General features: G+C 37.8%; 1 protein-coding gene and 1 long non-coding RNA gene across 2 annotated transcripts in view; one reads left to right on the forward strand and one right to left on the reverse strand.

The window, feature by feature from the left end:
- Positions 1–2,943, reverse strand: part of tmem132e (transmembrane protein 132E) — a 365,104-nt gene extending 362,161 nt beyond the window's left edge. Inside the window, exon 1 of the mRNA XM_082170701.1 lies at positions 1,779–2,943. Coding sequence (XP_082026827.1) covers positions 1,779–1,836 — 58 coding nt within the window. The 5' untranslated portion in view covers positions 1,837–2,943. The remainder of the gene's footprint in view (positions 1–1,778) is intronic.
- Positions 2,944–10,811: 7,868 nt separating this feature from the next.
- Positions 10,812–22,368, forward strand: part of LOC309499496 — a 350,425-nt gene continuing 338,868 nt past the window's right edge. The window contains exon 1 of the long non-coding RNA XR_014206271.1: positions 10,812–11,584. This is a non-coding gene — a long non-coding RNA (uncharacterized lncRNA). The remainder of the gene's footprint in view (positions 11,585–22,368) is intronic.

A 22,368-nucleotide genomic window follows, 5' to 3' on the forward strand; every position in this document is an offset into this window, starting at 1 on the left:
TCCCCCGTAAATTTAGTAATGCAACACTGAACCTCTCAATAGAAGGAACACTTTCAAATACATTTAAAGCTTTTAAATCTTTCCGTTGCTCAGCTAAAAAAAAAAAAAAAAAAAAGACAGGTGTTTTGGCAGACATTTAAAACAATCTGATTTACAGTAAAGAAACTCTTTTTTTTTTTTTGCCGCCTAAAAACAATACGCAATCAAACATGGGTTAGTTCACCCAAATTATTTCACATAATTTACTCACCCTTAAGCCACCCTAGGTGTATATGACTTTATTCTTTCAGCCAAACACAATCTGAGTTAAATTAAAAATATCCTTGCTCTTCCAAGCTTTAAAAAGGGAGTGAATGGTAACTCTTTTTTTTTTAAGCCCAAAAAAAGCACATCCATCCATCATATAAGGAATCCACATGGCTCCAGGGGGTTAATAAAGACCTTCTGAAGCGAAGGTATGCATTTTTGTAAGAAAAATATCCATAATTATAACTTTATAAACTATAATGACTGGCTTTAGGTAACGGCCGTACGCGAGTCGCGTTCGGGCCAAAGAGTGACCTCTGCCCCGACGTATGACCTATTGACGAACACAGAGGATAGAGCAAAACACCAATCACAAATAAAAAATCTAAAATGAGAATTTTTTATGAGAAATGTCAGAGGAGCTTGAGTTTGTTGTCCAGCCCTATTTATTTGAATGGCAAGATGCGTCTATTCTCAACTAAGCTTATGCTACTCCTACATCCTATGTAATATGTTGGGTCAGAGGTCACTCTTCCTCTGACTCTCTCATGAATGCGCGGATGGACATTACCGGTAGCTAGTGATTACAGTTTATAAAGTTATAATTATGGATATTTTTCTTACAAAAATGCATCGCTTCGCTTCAGAAGGCCTTTATTAACCCCCTGGAGCCATATGGATTACTTTTATGATGGATGGATGCAGTTTTTAGTCTTCATTCACTACTATTAGCCTATATATAGCCTACTCCCACTCCTCATATTTTTAATATAATTACGATTGTGTGAGGCTGAAAGAAAATAGTCGTATGTTCCTAGGATGGCTTGAGGGTGAGAAAATTATGGGATCATTTTGATTTTTGGGTGAACTAACTCCCTAACTTTCATGATTCCCTAATATTTTTTATCTTAGAATACCTACGTAGAATTGGGTTTATTAGTCTGTGTATGCTACTTTTCAAGTCACTCAACACCACTTTTTTTTTTTTTGACTACTTTTGGGGGTTTAGTCTTAAAATAGACTCTGCATTCCCTAATTCATAACCTTCTTTTACATCACAACACTAGAATAAGAAAAAGTCTCAAAAACTGATTGCACATTGTTGTTTTAAAAAAGGGGCATTTTTTTGTCACGGTTGGCCTCAAGCTTTAGTCGTGCTCCCACCTTGCGGGCAGTTGCTATGCTTGAATAATAAGTGTTTGCTGTGTTAAAAAAAAAAGAAAAGAAAAAAAGCATTATATGAAGTAAAAAAGGCGCACTTGAAGCTTACGTTGCCCACCAAGGCTGGAGACAGCAACAAAACAAGAACTTGAAGCGTTAAAAACGGTTTAATCTCAGCTCTGCGCTTTAATGTAGGCTATGTGTGTTGAATGACCAATTAAGACTTATAAAACCCACTGCATCCCAACATCCAAACATATAGGATAAAATCCGCGGCAGTCATTCACAATATCCAAATATTATCAAGCAAGTATGGTAGCCTATTTAAAAAAATAAATTAAAAAAATAAAAACGTGCATAAGCCGACTTACCATCGGAAATGAACATATACAGCAACAGAGTTTCCATCCAAGAGCGTAAAACGGACATCGTAGTTTCCACGAATAAATCCCGTTTGTGATGATAAACAACAGCGCTCCTCCAAAATATCTCCCGACCGACGTCTACAGTCCAGCGACGAATTCCCAGCGAGAATCTGTTGGATTGTGATGCTGGTGAACTTTATCTAGAGCTATCACGTCCATTATACCAGACCAGTAGGAGTTAAATAAAAAAAGACCGTGTCAACCAGCGACAGACAGAAAGCCCAATCTCATGTACGATGAGGAGCTTTCGACAGAGAGAGAAAAGTTACAGGTATCCGGCTCAGGTGTCTCGATTCCCACGCGTATCTCTCTCTCTCAGTAATCCACACGGCACGGAATATAGTCGTTTTCGTCCATCCAGAGATTTTAATTCAAACTATAATCCCGTAAAAGCATGAAACGCCAGAAATGGTACCGCAACAGCACAATAGCCTACCAGTGTCGTCCACGAGCTTGTTAGTTTAATAATCTACAAAAGCATCACACAAAACAACTGATACACGACGCGTTTGTGTTGGATGGCAATATAGAATTTCCTATAGTAACCTTGACATCAAATTGTACCAGTCAATGTTATGGATGAGATCCGATTTTTCGATGTATATTTAACCTTAAGTTATGCGATGTTGAACAAGATCGTCGCCCAACGATGCATGGAATTGAACGTTTACTTGTCCGCTCCGATGAAAAAAGTGTTTTCTTCCTGGACGAAGTCCGAAAGATGACTTGAAATTCTTCTCAGGAGGAACTGAAGTCCAGCACAACCTTTCCCGGTAAACTATTAACGATACATATGATAAACCTTTTCTGTTGGTATCACTGTATGTAGCGAATCAAACCTATTTTTCCGAGGTTACTTTCCGAGGACTTAGGAAAAAATAACGGCTAAATTCTTCTTAACAATGCAGCGCTCCGGTCTGTATACAGAGGTTCGGCTTCACTGTTGAGCTTCGTCAAAGTAGAGATTTATTCAAGACCACCCCTCCTTAGGTCACACAACTTAACTTTGCGTTTCAACTCTCGAGCTGTGGCGTAAAGTAAGCTTTGCGTTCCGCTGGACTTGTTTGAAGTAGCTGGTGAATCTCTGAACCCTTCAAATCACTTCAGTTCACAGCGGTCACGTGACACGAGTCTTTACAGTCAGACCGCTCTGACGTTTCCACGCGTCCGTCATGTGCATGTCACAAAAGCATGACAGGGTCACATTTCATCCCAAGATCAAAAGAAATATGATGAGACGATGATCAACTCAAAGTCCAGCTCCGGATTCCCATTACTGTAAGAGAAATGCTTTTCTTCAGAGATTTTTGTGATCCCAATATTTCTCAATGGATTTTTTTCCCCACATGTAGCCTAGGAGAGACCAGGAGGCTTCTTTTTTTTCTTCTTCTTTTTTTTGCGGTATCATACTTTGATACAATATTTGCATATATGTCTGCAACAAATAAGAGTAGCCTAGGCCTAGTTTATAAAATCCATGAATTATCTCTTATAAGAAAAGGTACAAAAGCTGTCACTAGAAATGTAGCCTACCCTTTCAAAAGATACACATTTGTACCTTATTTGTAACTTACCCCTTAAGGGTGCATATTAGTACCTTAAATTTACAAATTAGCACCTTTCGAAGGGGTATCATCCCATTGACAGTGTTTGTACTTTTTTTTTCCGGAGTGTGTAAATATGATGGGTGGTAGACATTTTAAATATTGTCACGGATCAAAACTTATTTTAAACAGTTTAATTGAAAAGGGTAAAAATATAGCAAACATTTTAATTAAATAAAAAAAAAGGACAATTTAAGACAAAAATATAAATACATAAAACATAGACTAATATCTATCAACATTACAGGCAGTGTGTGTTTTAGTCACTCTCAAAATTGTAGCAAATGTAGGTCTATATTAGTTTGTGCAATTGTCCAGTGAAAGAACATGGTCAGTCATCATGACATTTCTTGTTTTGTAAACTTGTAAATGAAAAGCTGGTGGTTCTTAGCCTATCAAATTAAGCAAGAATTATAAACGTGAACGTATACTATCTTACCTCAAAAATAAGCATACAAAATATATATATATATACACTTTTTTTTTTTTTTTTTTTTAGTTAGTAAAGGTGCAGAGTAAACAGAGGAGAGACTGAAACGCTGTTCTGGGTGTTTTGTGGCTTAATGTATTTTGGTTGCAGGAATAAAAACAACAAAGTTATTAAGCCAATTTTTTTTATTTTTAAAACAAAACATCTTAACAACATATCACCCAGAAGTGTGTGCAATACACAAATGAAAATTGCACAAGTAACTGTATTTTATAAAGTTGACGTTGCTTTTGAGGTGTCACACGACAGTGACATCTCCTGGCGGGCCACATTATTAGGGTCGTGTAGCCTATATTTTATATAACAGCTTGTCAGGTTGACATGGCAGGACAGTCCTAAATAAACACCATTGCCATGATTTTGAGACCTTTATACATCCTGTTAGACCCTTCATTCTTTTAAACAATATTTTCCCTGATTGTAGGGAACACACACCCTGACAGCTGGTTTTATTTGTGTTCATTTTGGAAAGTTTAATGGCATAATAAATAAACACAGTGCTTTAATGGCTAGAGCATTTCACTTCAGCAATTTGCATATGATTTGTGCGTATGCATAATACAAATAATATAATGCACATCACAATTTCATATGTACAGACCATAAAAGAAAAAAATTAGAATGCTATTTGACAGTGCATAATATAGCCGCGGTAATAAAACAATTCTCATTTTCTTCCTCTGAGAGCATAGCATGCTAAATGTATACTCGCACATTAACTACACATTTTATGATACGGAAAACATATTAAGATTTCTTCATTTTAACCATTTATTGCTCGGAAGTGCTTTTGCGCGCAGTGTCCCGTGATGTTTTGTTTAATGTACTACTGATGGCTTTGTGTACAATACGAGACTGCACACAGAAGGATATTGGTACTTGTGCAATAGGGATAATCTTCCTACATAGCACGGCCCCCTTGTAGTACACACTGGAACCTCATGGTAATGGCCCTAGGACCGGATTTTAGAGTACTTACATTGATTCATATCTCAGATATTAACTTTGTTATACCTTCATTCGTCCTAGCCATTTAGATCTAAGGTTACACCATAACATGAGCATCCTTCATCTGCCTGCCTTGCCACAGGGTCAAAAGCAAATGATGGACGTCACTTCAGAAACTTGAAATAGTTTGTTGAAGGTAACAGAGAATGCTCATCATTTAACTCATTTAAGCATAATTTTAAGAAATGAATTCTTCATAATCAACAATGTGAACATTAATGCTGCTTCCTCTATTATTATTATTAATAATAATTTCATTATAATTAGTAATATTTAACTCATAACAATGTCTTTTTTATCTTTCTTTTTTGTGTATATATAGCCTATATATCGTATTTTTGTATAATATGTTTAATTGTATTTTACAGAGTTGTTTACAAGTTCTAGTTCTATTATTGTTGTAATGTTTTACCCTTTTCTCTAGTTTTAGGCCTAATAACATCTGGCAAAGGGACTACCGATGAAAACTAGCCTTCGGGCTAATTTGGGTACATTTACATTCACGAATGTTGATTAATGTACACTGTCCCTATTCTTAATAAGTAAATAAAATAACATGTAGCTGGCCTTTTGTGGTTTACAAACACAAGAAGACAACTCTCTTTCCTTGCAGAGACATTATGGTGTAATGTATTAATGAGCCAAGCAAAAGAGTGCCAAGCTGTCAGCATCAGTTCTAGCAGCATTTAACACATCACTGTGCCACTGACTAGCCTATGTTGTATTGCTTTGAGCACTCTATGAACACTTCTGACCGCTAAATAGGACCTATTTTGCCCTTTTACAAAGTATTGGTTTTGTTTTTGGGGCCTACTGGAATAGATGTAATGGTTGAATGGTCAAAAAACACCTTATTTTTCACATATTTTAAATAGTTGCAGCACCTCTCTTCCCTACAGAGCCCCTCACATGACATGCAGGAAAAAAATAGTAGGTTAAATCGTCCGCAAGATTTACTAATCCGTTGCCTCGATTTACTAAATCATGCACACGATTTACTATTTCGTCCCTCGATTTATAAATCATGCGCACGATTTACTATTTCGTTCCCTTGATTTGCTCTATCGTGCCGGCGATTTATAAATAGAGGGAACAAATTAGTAAATCGTCCGCACGATTTAGTAAATTGAGGAAACGAATTAGTAAATCGTGCACATGATAAAAAAAAATGATTGCATGTCATGTGCGGGCCTCCGTACTTCCCAGTCAGTAACGCTCTGTTTAGTTCCTGCTTCTATGAAGCCCCTCCTTCCGAAAAGCATGATGTGCTCTGACTGGTCGGCTGGACCAGTGTGTTGTGATTGGTCAGCTGCTTCGAGCGCATTTTAGAAATGCCACGCCCCTTACCATAACCTTACCATAACACTACTAACTCAACTCAACCAGGCCTCTTTTTTGCATATGGAGGCGAATTATTTAAATGAGGAATACTGCGATGTGTGGGATCTTAGGCTGCATTTAAAGGCCCACTGAAGTGCCTCGGAACATGCAGCTTTGTATGATGCGTTGACGTAATTTCCACTGAAACAGGAAGCTAAGGCGGGACATATTGAATGGCTCCTCCTCCTTTTCAAATAGCCAATAGCATTTAGTTTACCTCACAGACTGCAAGTCGTACTTGACAACACCATGGAAGCGAATGCGAGCGCTGATGATACGTTGGATTCAATAGTAGAGGTGTGAATAAATTCTAGCCATTTCATTCTTAACCAACTCACAGTTGGAAAACGGAATAAAACTCGAGCATTTGAGAAACCGAACACACATCTCCAACCCATATTGCTCTGTGGCGTGTCAATGGTCGCTTTGGTGGTATTTATTTATAGCAAAGGGGGTGGGATGTTTTAAATTTTAGAGAGCATTTGATTGGACAGAAGATGTGATGAGAAGCTGAAGCAATCAAAAATCTGTGATCCATTTAAGCGGAAGTGAGAGACTGTACGTTTTCAATGCTTCTATCTCCTAAATGGGAATTTTGTCATTGTTTTGGAACACACCAGCTAATTCATAACCTTAAGGCTAACATATTCATACTAAAAGCTAAAAAAAACATACATTTAGATTCCAGGGGGCCTTTAAGTCTTTTTTATGCCCTTCCTTCTCTTCCTTCCCTCCATCTCGTTCACTCGGCTGTACGTCATTGCTTTCGTTTCAGTGCCCACTGCTGGCGAAACCTTTGCAATATGTTTAAATGGAACACCCTATGGCTTTGATCACTTGGAATCCGCAATGGAGCCTCATTTATTATTTAGTTTTTTTTTCCTTATGAATTTGCTTAACACCATTCTATAGGTCTGTATGTATGCTTGGGCTGTCATTTAAAAAATATATATAAACAAATAATAATTATAAATATAATAATATATTTATATTAAACATAAAATATTAAAAAAACACAAACGAAAATGTTAACAATACAATAAACTATAACTGTGTTAAGAAACAGGCAGCTTAAGGTAGCTACAAGTATTACATGTGGTTGAAAGTCAAAATAACTCCAATATCATACGCTAGAGTTGTGTGGGGTTGGCGTATATTAAGCGCGGCCTGCTGTGACATCACAATCATGTTGCATTGTGGTCTATGGATCTGCCTGAAGTGTACATGTTGAGTAGACTCAATCCCTTAGTCAAAATTGAGGGATTGAGCAAGGTTCTGTCCAAATAAACTTATTTTGAGTGTATGTCTAAAAGTGAAGTTAAACGCAGCCCCAAAAGTGTCTACAGGCATTTCAGGGAGTTCAGAAACACTGTGCAACATCTTTGAAAATGTAAAAAAGCATAATAGCGCTTTAATCTCTGAGCGAAGTTCATAAATCACATCTGATCAATCATTTAAAACATATTTTTTCTCTTCATTTCCTTTATTTGTGCTGAGAATGTTAAAGATCACAATCATTCAAGAGATTTGCCATGAATTAGAAGAAAAATGTATGAAATAGTCTACTGGGTGTCCTGCTGATCAGCACAAGCATCTATTAATAATCGCAAGCAACCATTGGAAATCAAACCTGATTGAGGATGAAAAGTTGATGAATCATACACTGACTGAGATTTTTTTTTTTTTTTTTTTACATAAGCTGTCAAAAAATTAATTGATGCATTTTTCACAATTCCCAATCAAAATAAATTATGAAACATAAAATAAAATAAAAAGCTTTTGGCAAGATTCGACTAAAGGTTCTTGTACAGAAGCATGTATTCTGCAAGGCAGCAAATACTGTTTCAGTTAGCATAGCATTTTAGGTCAAAAGATATAAACACTAAAGTAATGTTTTATGCATATGCTTAGCCCACATCACATCCTTTTGTCTTCAATGTAGGCTACAATGGCCCCGGGAGCCAGGGAATTCTGTTTTTTTTCTTGAATAATATTAGTTTCGTACATGTGTATAAGACGTAGCATTTTCTCTCACTCAGCAGCTTCCAAAAATAATTTGTATAACTGATTGCGTTACCAGAATTTTGTGTAGCTTCCACCTACTTTCGATGCTGGGACATTACTAGTAAAAATAAATAAATTGCATTATAATTATGAATTAAATTATTTACTCACCGGCCACTTTATTAGGTACACCTGTTCAACTGCTTGTAAATGCAAATATCTAATCAGCCAATCACATGGCAGCAATGATCTGACATGGTAAAGAAGATCTGCTGAAGTTCAAACTGAGCATCAGAATGGGGAAGTGATTTAAGTGAACATGGCATGGTTGTTGGTGCCAGATGGGCTGGTCTGACTACAGTATTTCAGAAACTGCTGATCTACTTGGATTGTCACGCATAAGCATCTCTAGGGTTAACAGAGAATGGTCTGAAAAAGAGAAAAGGAGCAACAGTTCTGTGGGTAAAAATGCCTTGTTGATGCCAGAGGTCAGAGGAGAATGGCCAGACTGGTTCAAGCTGATAGAAAGGCAACAGTAACTCAAATAACCACTCATTACAGCCGGAGCGTCTCTGAACGCACAACACTTCGAACCTTTAGGCAGATGCAACAGCAGCCTGTAAGACCAGGAAACTGAGGGTACTATTCATACGGGCTCACCAAAATTGGACAACAGAAGATTGGAAAAAAGGTTGCCTGGTCTTATGAGTCTCAATTTCTGCTGCAACATTCTTTAGGGTTAGAATTTGGAGTAAACACCATGAAAGCATGGATCCATCCTGCCTTGTATCAACGGTTCAGGCTGCTGCTGGTGGTGTAATGGTGTGGGAATATTTTCCTGCCACACTTTGGGCCATTTAGTACCAATTGAGCATCGTTTAAACACCACAGAGTATTGGTGCTGACCATGTCCATCCCTTTATGACCACAGTGTACCATCTACTGATGGGTACTTCCAGCAGGATGGGATGATCTGACATGGTAAAGAAGATCTGCTGAAGTTCAAACTGAGCATCAGAATGGGGAAGTGATTTAAGTGAACATGGCATGGTTGTTGGTGCCAGATGGGCTGCTGACTATTTTTTTTTTAGAAACTGCTGATCTACTTGGATTGTCATGCATAAGCATCTCTAGGGTTAACAGAGAATGGTCTGAAAAAGAGAAAATGAGCAGCAGTTCTGTGGGTAAAAATGCCTTGTTGATGCCAGAGGTCAGAGGAGAATGGCCAGACTGGTTCAAGCTAATAGAAAGGCAACAGTAACTCAAATAACCACTCATTACAACCGGAGCGTCTCTGTGTGTGAGCGTGTCAGAGGTTCTGGGTTCTACGCACCATGCCACAAAGCTCAAATCATCTAAAACTGGTTTCTTGAACATGACAATGAGTTCACTATACATGAATATCAGTCACGTGACCTCTTACGTCATCCGCTCTTTTTCCAGTTGACTGCCGCCATCTTGAGTACCTACGGAGTACTGTCTATGGTACTGACAAGCATTAACTAGCTAGCTTGCGACTATTTACAGCTTCGTACGGATACAGTAAATGGCTACAAAAGACAACATTTCGCACCTCGACTGCCATGTAAAGAAACGCTACTTTCAAAAAAGAATATCGTTAGGGTGTGATCCCTACGCGATACCTGATGCGTACTTCCAGCCTCTGTCCGCTGCTACCGAACTACCAATCCTGGCATTCAATGATATTATATGTTGATCCGACTATATTAAGTGTGTATTTAAATGGTCCAGGGGCAGAACTTTTTCCAAGCGTGTCAGAGGTTCTGGGTTCTAATCCGCACTCATATATTTTTTAGGGCTGGGAATCGATTAAAAAAAATTAACTAATTAATTGCACAATTTCTGTAATTAATTGCAATTAATTGCGCTTCCCCCAAGCTTGTAATCATCAATATTTAAACTTAGAATCACCTAATTAAACAACACAGGAAAAAAAGGGAACAGAAAATAGCCCTATATTAAAATATTAAACATCAATATATCAATATATTATTCTTTTTCAATAATCAATCAACATAATCAATTTAACAGATTATTATTATTATTATTATTATTTTATTAATTATTAAAACAAAATATAGTCCTACAAAGCTATTATTACCAGAGCATGTGATCAGAGCAGGTCATTTTACCATTGTTGCCCAGCATGGCTATACCAGCTCAGCAAACAGAAGTCAACAGAGAAATTTCACGTTACTTGAGTGGACTTTACTTTTCCAGTGCTTAGTACATGATTGAAGCCTTTGGGCCGTTAACGACAGAGCCGCCGACACACACACACACACACACACACACACACACACACACACACACACACACACATACACACACACACACACACACACACACACACGGAACGGAGAGCTCGCCGCTGCTGGGCCATTAACGACAGAGCGAGCCGACACACACACACACACACACACGCAAGCGCGCGCGGAGCACAGAGCGCGCCGACCGACCGACACACACACACACTCACGCGCGCGTGCGCGCGGAGCACAGAGCGCGACGCACATACCGAGCGGAAAAGACCCGCTCATGAAAGCTGCCCGAGAATGAAACCTGACCGCCGAACATGGAGGGGCGGGACGGCATATTTCGGCCTTTTTAATAGCAGACGCAACAGGAAATCATTAAAACGAGGCAAAAAAAAAAAGTGCTGCGTCAATTGCGTTATTTTTTTTTAACGCGTTAAACATTTCAAATTAATCGCAAAGATTAACGCGTTAATTCCCCCAGCCCTAATATTTTTTTATTTTTTTTTTATCAAAACCGATGATGTTTATCAGTGGTTGTATATCAGGCAGGGACACGTTTGTGTGCAGTTTTTTTTGTAATTTCACCAGAACGAATAGAGAGTCTCTCCACATTGAAGCACGCGTCCGAGTGAAGACTGTGCGCGAGCCACAAACAAACACAGTATCCGCTCCACTGATCGCAGCGGCAACGAGCACTTTGATCACTTGATTTCAGAAACAACACATTTCAGCGCTAGATCGCCTCTTATTTTACAAACGAACGAAATGAATGCTCTGCTAGTTAACTGGAGATGTTTTGTTTATTTGTATTGGTACATTCGTGCCGCGAGATGTTTCAAAAGTGGTGGGGACATGTCCCACCCGCAAATTACGGCGTCTTTTTTCATCCTGAGGTAGCCTGTAAAAGGATATTTTGGGGTCTCCTTTTTTGTTGTTGCACCCCACCGCACAACATATTGAAGGCATAGCTAGCTAGTTCCTTTTGCCGTCCTTCCAACACCAGTTAATCTTCACCAATGGTATGGTGAAGATCTGGACTGTGCCCTCTGTTCCATGCCAGCCAACCTCAGGCACATTCTCACAGGGTGTAAAACAAGCCTCACCCAAGGACGCTACACTTGGCGTCACAACCAAGTTCTAAAAAACCTTGCGTCCGCCCTGGAGGACAAGCGAGCTGCCACCAACTCCCTGCCACCCCCAGCAGCATCACACCCCTTACGGACGACTTTTGTCCGCGAAGGGGCAAAACCACCGAAGAGTAGCTCTACACCATCAGAGCGAGACCAGCTGCGCTTGGCCCGCGACTGAAAAATGCTAGCTGACATTGGTCGGCAACTTGTGTTTCCTCCGGAGATCGCAACCACCACCCTAACACCTGACATGGTGCTCTGGTCCCGTTCGCTCAAGAAGGTCTTCATTATTGAGCTCACAGTACCCTGGGAGGACTCAGTCGATGAGGCTTATGAGCGAAAACATCTGCGCTATGCCGATCTAGCTCCCGAAGCACGGCATCATGGCTGGAACACAGAAGTCCGACCAGTGGAGGTGGGCTGCAGAGGTTTTGTGGCAACATCTACAACCAGACTGCTTAGAGACCTGGGAATTAAGGGCCAGAGCCAGCGTTCGGCAATCAGAGCTGTATCGGAGGCGGCAGAAGGCAGCAGTCAGTGGCTCTGGATGAAGAGGAAAGACCCTAGCTGGACCCCGAAGTGAGAGGGTCAGGAGGTATGCGGTCAACAATGCTTGACTCAGGGAGGAGGACGCCCCTGCCATGCATAGTCCCATGGGATGTTGGCTATCAACAACAAGGCAACTCCTATGACTAATTGGGAATGGGACGCAAGCGTAGGATTGATCACCCTGTCGCTGGCCGCCTGTGGGGAGGGTGTATAGTGTGAAAGGCCGAAACACCCTAGGAACCAAAGGTACACTACTGACGATGCGCTCCCCAAATTTCATCAGGCTCACTGTTCATGAATTCTTGGAAATGCTTGCACAAAGGATAGTAACATCGCATCCTGTGTTCTTGGAATCTGCGACTGACGTGAATCAGGTACTCAAGATGGCGGCAGACAAGTTTTAGAAGTGAGTGACGTCAGTGAGGAGACGTTGGTGACATCATCTGATATTCATCTATACTCAAATGTCCTCCACAGTCACAAGATCTCAATCCAATAGAGCACCTTTGGGATGTGGTAGAACGTAGATTTGCATCATGGATGTGAAGCTGACAAATCTGCATCAACTGAGTGATGCTATCATGTCAATATGGACCAAAATTTCTGAGGAATGTTTCCAACATCTTGTTGAATCTATGCCATGAAGAATTAAGTGGGTCAAACCTGGTACTAGCAAGGTGTTCCTAATAAAGAGGCCAGTGAGTGTATTTATTATTTATTGTATAATATATAATAATGGGAGGAGTTTCCATGTTGTCCCCATGTTGGCATGGTGATGGATTGATCCAACCCTACACAGGACAAACATTTTGGAAAATGGATATATAATAAAAATACATGTTTTGAATAATTTACAGTATCTATATGTCTTCCCTAAATTGTTCTTCCCTAAAGCATTTACAGTGAATTGTTTGGTTAAGTCTTAAGGGACAAACAAGGTCAGTGGTTTTGTTTTGAATTATTTAAGTATATTAAATGAATAGAGATCTGGCAACCTACAGCCCCACTATCACATTGCCTTTTCTGCATAAGAAATTATGTAAATCAATACCACATGTGTCTGTGTATTTAGAAAAATATATCTATTGGCTTAGGTTTAGTCTCCATTGGTTTTCCTAATGCTAACAGCATGCGCGATTAGCTTTAATGCTTTAAAACGACCTCTTTTATAAACAACAATTGTATTAATTAAGCCTACTGCTGTTGTGAGTTATCAGTTCTGTCTTTCCGTGACTTGACACAAATGATTACAAAGAATCCCAGCTTGATCTATTAGTAAGTCGGCCACCCTGCATTGATGTGTGGTGTGAACGCACACCCCACGCACCCATTAACCCATCCATCATTATTTAACTTGTCATCCTCTTTTTCAGCAGCAGGTCGTTAGGATGTACCAGGTCACACATTTCAAACGCATAATTAATTATATTTTAGATCACATTGATATGATTGTTTATCAGGACTCACTGTATTTTTTTTTTTTTTTTTTTTTTGAAAAACAGAAAAGGTACTGATAATTGTCTGCCTGGACATTATCTGTTTACAAACATTTCCTGGAAACACTTCACAATAAGGCTTCATTTGTTAACAACATTATTTACCATGTACTAAGAATGAACATACTTCCATAGCATTTATTAATCTTAGCTAAGGTTAATCTCTTTTTTCAAATACTAAATACTTTCAGGTCAATAGTTGTATCTGTTGACATTAGTCCATTCTCAATATAAACATTTTTATTAACTAGCAAAGGTTCCGCATTGTTATAAAATATTCTGCATTGTTAGTTCATGTTACCTAATGCAGTAACTAATTTTAACAAAAGTGTTACCCATTTCCTTTAACCCTAAAACAAAACACGGGTAATACGGTTAAAACACTTGTAACACTAAGGCACCATTTGTTAACATTATTACATTAGTTAACATGAGCTAACAATGAAAAATATTGATCTTTGTTAAAGGTCCAATGACATGCTGCTTTTGGATGCTTTTATATAGGCCTTAGTGGTCCCCTAATACTGTACCTGAAGTCTCTTTCCCGAAATTCAGCCTTGGTGCAGAATTACAGCCATTATGAGCCAGTCCCACAATGAGCTTTCCTTTGGACGTGCCATTTCTGTGTCTGTAGCTTTAAATGCTAATAAGGAGGACAGAGGCGGAGCAAGGTGGAGGGTGGGGGTGTGGCCTTGACCATCTTGCGGCCACGGTACCATCCGCTAATGTTTACAGTGGATGTATCGCAATGGCTCTTAGACACGCATTCGTTCAAGCTTTCCAATTTGACCCATTTCCAGTTTGACCCGTTTGACGGCATATAGGGAAGATTCCAGATTGGCCCATCTGAGCTTTCATTTTCTCAAAGGTGGAGCAGGATACCCAGGGCTTGGTTTACACCTATCGCCATTTCTAGCCACTGGGGGACCATAGGCAGGCCAGGGGAACCCATATTAATGTTAAAAAACCTCATAAAGTGACATTTTCATGCCATGGGACCTTTAATGTTAATCTCAACATTTACTAATGCATTATTAAAATCAAAATCTGTTCATATTAGGCTATTTAATGGACCTGAGCTTACATGGACTAACAATGAACAGTTGAATTTTTATTAACAGAGATCAATGAATACTATAGAAAATATATTACTAATTGAAAATTAGTTCTTGAAAATTCCTTCATATTAACACCATACATTGTGCCCCCCTTTTTTTTTTTACTTGAGTGCACTAGCAATTCTCAAGACATGAACATTTAATTTCATAGATTTCATGCATTTGAATTATTTTCATCTTGTTGGGCATCAGAAAAGAATTTGAGATGGGAGATTCTATCTCTTGCAAAAAATATTTTAATATTTAAAGCGTCTTGCTAACCATAAATTCCGAAGGATGATACTTTTAGTAAGTCAGGTAAAGAGCTTCACTATTACAGGGCTGAAAGCAATACTCACCCTATGTGCGAGTTTTATTGTAACAGTAAATCATTTTTATCTAAATAAATTTTAGCTGCAGAATTGCATCATTTTACTAAGGTTAGAAGGTTCAAATTGGTATGAGGTGAAAATACTTTGCCTTTTCATAGGAAACCAGCGCATTTGTTGCTTATTTTCTGCATGAAATATTATAAAGAAGCAGGTCCCTAAAGAGTTTAAAGAATATATATATATTATATATACATAAAAAAAAAAAAAAAAAATTCAATTCAGCTTTCTCCACTGCTATTTTAATCATATTCACAGTAGGTAGCAGAAAAATACAAATGCATAACAAAATGAAAGAATTCTTGGTGGGAATTTGTGGGCAAAAGAGTACTAGCTCTGTTTCAAATGCCGACATTATTATAAGATTTTCCCCCAAATACTGTTATTATTATTATTATTATTGTCAAAGCACATATTTAAAATCATTTTATAGTTTGCAGTTTAGTTTCAGTACATGCTATTTGCTGTTCTGGGGAGGAGGTTTTGTGTTACAATTATGTTTTCATAGTACATTTAAGACTTTTATTTAAAAAGATCAAGCAAAGTTTGACTTATCATGATATGAATGTCATAATCATGTCCTGTTTAGGGTACGGTTACATGACAATGATGTACTAAAAATGGAAACTTTTTTCCTTTTGTGTTTTTCACACAGAGACGACAATGTTGTCAAAACGACAATGTTTTCAAACCCATTCACACGGATCCGCGAAAATATAAAAAAATGCTGTATTATTCATGCCAGGCCAGTAGTTGGCGATGTCACTTGACAAAGAAACACTATGCGCCTACAGACTGAACATGTAATACCCATGCGCATGACGTCACCGTTTTCACAAATTTGTGTTTTTGTAGTTTGCACTGAGGCGATAACGGTATCTTTTTTAAACACTAGCACTTTAAAACCTGTCTTCAAAAGTTAGCATTTTCAGCCAACAGCCAAAACGCATAAAAAGTTTTCAGTTTTTAGTTGAAAACTGTGTCATGTAAATGGTCCCTTAGTTAAAGGGGAACTTGGCAACTATTTCAACTTAATAAAACCGTTTAGAAATCATTTGGTTAAATAACCTGTTCTGGTGAAAATGGTGACTCTCAGGACAGGTTAGGGCCGCAAGTTGTCACATTGTTTGTTTTTAAATGTGCTTAGAATTTTGATAAATGTATGCAATTTGTGTATTACAATATTTGTTGGCCAAAATAATTACTTGATTTTTGTTACATTTCTTCTTTATTTAAAACATGTTTTAGTGATAAGATTTTTGCTAAAAAAGCCTATAATATGGCAGATTCCATTGCGACATCTATTGCAACCTACGTCCAAATTTTTTTTTTTCTTCCCCTGGGCAATTCTCCCTACCGAGAGAAATATTCACCTGATTAAAGATGGGCTATCTTAAATGTATATATTCCATATATGGCAGTTTGTTTTGAAACTTTTTCTCTTGCTTTTGAAAAGCAACTTCTTGATAAGCATGCTCTAGTAGTTCAATTGAATGAATTTGGGACACGAAGGACTTTGGAACATTCTATAAATAAGAACAGAAGTCTTTTTATCGGTAGCACTTCTTTGGTTACATGCCGCTCTGATGGTTTTTAAGTGCATTCATGCAGTGACATCCATAAAAATAAATGTCCAGTGGTGGTTGAAATGATGACATACTATTCTTGTCCAAGTGCAAAGTGATGGTGACTGCCAGCAGTTCTTTCTCTACCTTCAGATCATGCTAGAATAAATAGATGCAACATAATGGCCAGCAGCACCATCAGGCAATTTAATATTTGAAGAGCATTTGTTAAACGGAGTGCACTGTAATTTTATGCCCAAAGTGGGTTGATGGTTTCATGTTGCAGTGAGACAATGAGATGAAACTGATTATAGCAGAAATGTCTTTCATTTATATGAAAGGTTAGCTTTCTTTCACTCTGTCATGTTGCTGGTGAAATGTTGAAGCACTTCTAGTTTAAGTGTTAAAGGGCTTGTTTACTGCCCAAATGGAAAGAGTATCGATCCGTTTGACATTTTGTTCTGATAGTCGCTTTCTTTAAGACAGTAAAAAGTATCTCACCCCTGCCACTTTGGCCTGTTCACTGGACCAGTATGGCAGAATACGGTAGTCTAGTTAAAATTTAATTTGAGCCACTTTATTCTTATTCATGATCAATAAATAAAGAGTTCAGCAGAGAACCATTTACTACTGATGGTTAGAACTTGGGTTGCCCCATAAGAATCATTTTTTGCCTGTAATTTGCAATGTTCCGTCATAAACATGGCAGCTGTTCACTTTACGTTCACAACCAGGGGGCCAGGGCCCACTATAGGGGCCCTCAAGATGACTTCAGATTATTTAAAATAAGACAAACAAGCATTAAATTTAGCTAAAACAACTAAAAATCAATATACTTCTTAGTATTTGGTTATTTTTTATAACAAATATAGATCTTTCTAGTTATTCCAAGCTCTAAAATATTTTATTAGGTAGAAATTGTGGCTTCAAATGTTGTTTAGGACACTGAAGGCAAAAAGATTGAGATCCACTGCATTGTACCAGGGATTTCTGAACTTTTCATATTTGCAATATGCAAGTTTACCATCTGCCGTTGTCATTATTTTAATAAAGTTTGCCCCAAAAATTCTATCATTATTTACTCACCATTATGTTGTTCCAAACTCATATGGCATGTATTTTTTCTTCTTCTGAAGTCATATGATAGCTTTGTCTGGATTTCAGCCTGTTCCTCACACAAAGTGTATGGCTTCAGAAGACTTGGAATAAAGCATATGAGTTTTATCAACTGCTTTTATGATGGTTTTTTTTTTGTTGTTTTTTTACTCATGGAGCTGAATGACACAAGTTGAGGCTCATATATGAAAGAACATATTTGTTTCCTTTTCATCAGCCATCTATACTGTTTGCCAGTGTTAACTGGTGGAAATGATGAGCTTGATGAACACTGAACAGAAGTCACTGGCTATGATGAATGCAAACAACACATACAGATAACGTAGCCAAGACTCATATCAACATCAGCCAGATGGCAGGTACAGAAACATTTCTCCTTCATTTGAAGTATTGATCCTTCATTCTTTTTCACAATAGTTGCATCATTTCTCTTGTGAAACAGTAGTTGAATCAAGCACAGAAACACAGTTATGAATCCTGGTATGAAATCTTGACATCAGTTCCTGACAACAATTTGGGATCGTGTTACCTCATGTTCTGAGCGTTTAATTAGGTGCATTGGTACCAAATCGTCAGTATTTAAGAATTTTAATGAACAATTTTCTTTTGTTCATGTTTATATATTTAAAGTTAACTGCTAGCTAACTTTTAAATCAAATGCTTATCCAAACTTTTATCCAAAAAGTGACAAAATATCATTACCAGTACACACATAAAAAAATAAAAAAATCACCATTAGCAAAATTCACTTCAAGGTTGACCAAGGCCATGATAAGATGATGATGAAACAGTTTGAAGAAGTTACTATTTTTCAAGATAATTAGGTTGACAATTGACTGAATATCTGAAAGTAAGTCTTCATTTTTAATGGGAAAGCTATGAGAGCTTTGGACTTGTCACCTTTGATAATTTTTTTATTTTTTATTTTTTTATTTTTTACTCCTGAAAATACTATAGACTCTACAAATTAGGAAAGTGTTTTGGCAATATACTGGTTAATTTTTAAGCCTATGTTATGATTAATAAAGACTGTTTCATTTATGCTTTTCAGATTTATTTACTGTGATTTATTCAGTTCTCAAAAGAGAGTAATGAGTTACACAAAGAACTATGATGACTTTCTGCCTGATTCAAAATGCATAATTGCAATTTTTTGTTAATTAAAAAACAACTAAAGCATTTCACAAAGCTTTAAGGCAGCAATGCTTAATTTTTTTTAGCCCAGCTGGGCTCCCAGGCCATTATGGTTACATGACTTCAATCATCACTAATCAGCAAAACAACTCGCAATTGTTCTGCGATGATAGCTCAGAAAGAGCACAGGATGGGGAAAAATAATGCAGTGCAATAACACTTTTTGGCTCAGTTTACTTTGGGAATCTGGATCTGTCTGTAAGTCTCCAGGTTTGAGTGAGTAAACTGTAGCCAGTGGCCATTATGCTGTCTCATAAACCGTCCCTAGCTACTCTTTCTCATTATCCTCTCTCCCCTGTCCACACACTCATAGCTTGGAGGCTTGTGGTTAAGCCTGTTCTGATACGGAACCACTAGCAAACAGTCAGGAGAAAACCTTCGAAATATCCTGTGGGGAGAGACATCGAAATCTCCAAAAATATATTATGGGTGGATAATATTGTGAACCAATTTTACCTTCAATGAAATTCTGGCAGTGTCAAAAACCAATAGAAGCACAGAACCTGATGACGCAATTAGTGAGACAACAACAAACCACCACTTGCTCCACACACAAGTCTCGTTTTTTTCCAGTTTTCTTTTCAAGAAACGGCATGATCAAAATGAATGCTAGAGATTGTTTTTTCTTAACCAGCCACCATTTCTATCCTGCATGTAAATGCAGCTCAGAGACACCAAACATATCACACATTGATGATGTAAAACTGCAGACTAGTCTTTGTGTGTCCGTCCATTTTTAACGTGTCTTGACTGCTGTCTGACATCAATAAAAACTGAGATCCTACAGTGTGACATGGCTTACAGCGGGGATAATGTTCATTCAGTCTGACAAGCAACAATCGTAAAGGACTATTATAAATCGTTTACAGTGTGCACCAGGTTTAAGCCATATTAGATTTGCATGAGCAACAGACTAAAATGTAGTTTTAAGGTCCTCATTGGCACATTTACTGTATATTAATGGTAACAATTTATTCAGATTGTCCACTTTAGTCATTTTAAGTAACTTTGCAATTACATCAACTACCAGTTATTTGAGTATTAGTGGACTGTCTGCTTAAAGGAACCCTATGTAAGATTGTGGCCAAAACTGGTACTGCAATCACTTTCAAATTACTGTAGAGCGGTGTATCCCCTCCCCCTCCCCCCTGACTCGAGGTTGCCAGATAGGCTGCAGGATCCAGCAGGAACGTAGGCTGCTACAAGGAGCTTCCAATGGCAAGTGACGAGTCCTACCAACCCGATCTCACGGGAAAACGTACAAATTTTACAAAGTGGCTAATTCGTACGAATTCATACGACCTCACTCGTACGAATTAGTAAGATTTTTGCAAAATCGTACATATTTTACGAATTGGCCAATTCGTATGAATTCATACGAATGACCTACCCCTGACCCCGCCCCTAAACCTACCCATCACGTGGGTTTAGACAAATCGTACAAATTCGTACGAGTGAGGTCGTACGAATTCGTACGAATTAGCCATCTTTTTATCATTCGTACGAATTCGTACGAATTGGTCGTGAGATAGCGTTGGTCCTACACAGTAAGTTTTTTTTCGGACTTTGTCACGACGTATTTCGGATTCATAACGAGGTCTTTTAGGTTTCATAACGTTAGACATTTTTTATCCGACATGTTTGTAGCTGCAGCTGTGGTAACTAGAGCAGAGCTGGCAACCCGGATGCCGAAACACTACTGACTTCGTGATTGGTAGATAGGTGGAGGGTGGAGCATCAGGCCAAAACACAACATGACAACATCAACATCAGTTGAGGGCTGCAACTTCACTTTTAAATGACAATATCCTGGCCGGACTACTGTTGTCAGTGATATAAGTATTTGAAATGAACATGATTTCTTAATGTCTAGTGACATATCAGGGCCATTTTATGATTAATTGAAATACATTTCTTACATACGGTTCCTTTAAAGGCACAAAAAAATAAAAAAATAAAAAATCACTTACTTCATTTACTCACCTCACCCTCTTATAGTTCTTTCTTCTGCTAGACACAAAAGAAGATATTTTGAAGAATGTCGGTAACCACACGGTTGATAAACCCCATTGACTTCCATAGTAAGAGTTAGAGAGTTAGTTGACATGTAGTTGCAAAGTTTCTTATAGTTAGTTGTAATGTCTAAAGTGGACTATTGAAATAAAGTCTAACCCATTAAATTTCACTTGTGAATTCCCTGTATTTTCTCTGCAGTTGGCATAAAAATTAGCATCCATCTTACAGTTTTTGACTAGCAGAAGATTTGTTGTTGTCCTTACACAGTAACAAGCGCTCATCTCAGAACACTAACTGTTTCTATAGCAACTGGAGCTTCAGCTTCAGTGGCGCGATGACTTTACCAATCGGCGATTGGCTCTTTTATTTATAGAAGGTAGGACTTATTCCACCATACTGCGTGATGTACTTTCTCCCATTCATAAGTAATATGAGTGCACCGTCTTTGTATCAAAAGTATTTTTTCAAATGTCTTTGTACAAACCCATTTTCCTTTTACAAAATTCTTATTTCATTGAAAATCACAATTGGGACATGTTCTCTATGTCCATTTTTAAATGGAGTACCTCTCTGTATGGTTACAGAAGTTAGTTTAGCAGGTTATCATATAACATTATTTCTAATTTAGCCACAGAAAACTTAAAAAAAAAAAAAAAAAAAAAGTTAATAATTTGTGCAAAAAAAAGAAAAAAAAAGAAAAAGGTTTAATAAAGGTGCAAAATGACAGTGGTGCAAAAGAAGTCAATACTTAATTTTGTGCATAAGGTTCTAATTGTAATTTTGATATTCAAATTAGAAATTTAAAAACTTTTTTCCCATCATGGTTAAAAGGAATGGACGCAAAAGTAAACAGACCCAGCTTAAAAGTTGCCCTATTCTGTGGGTAAAACCATAGACTTTGCAATCCTAATGGGCACAAACTAATGTAGTCAACATTTGAAGTGGATCAAAACCTTTCATCAAAGTTGTAACTGAATTTTGAACAATACCCGTTCTTATCTTAGGACAACTTTGATGAACCTTTTTGATCCACTTCAAATGTCGACTACTGTACATGGATGTGGATTTTTGAAAAAAAATTGTGAAAGTTTTGCAAAAGAAGCTAGTCAGAAATACAAACTTCATTAACATCTGAGCTTACAGCACTGCTTGAGCTTGTAAATTCTCTCCAGTAAAAAAATTGGCACGACTTGCTTGAAGAATAAATGTTTAGTTTTTC

Source organism: Leuciscus leuciscus (genome assembly GCF_965113295.1).
Source record: "Leuciscus leuciscus genome assembly, chromosome: 5".
In the NCBI taxonomy this organism is placed as follows: Eukaryota; Metazoa; Chordata; class Actinopteri; order Cypriniformes; family Leuciscidae; genus Leuciscus; species Leuciscus leuciscus.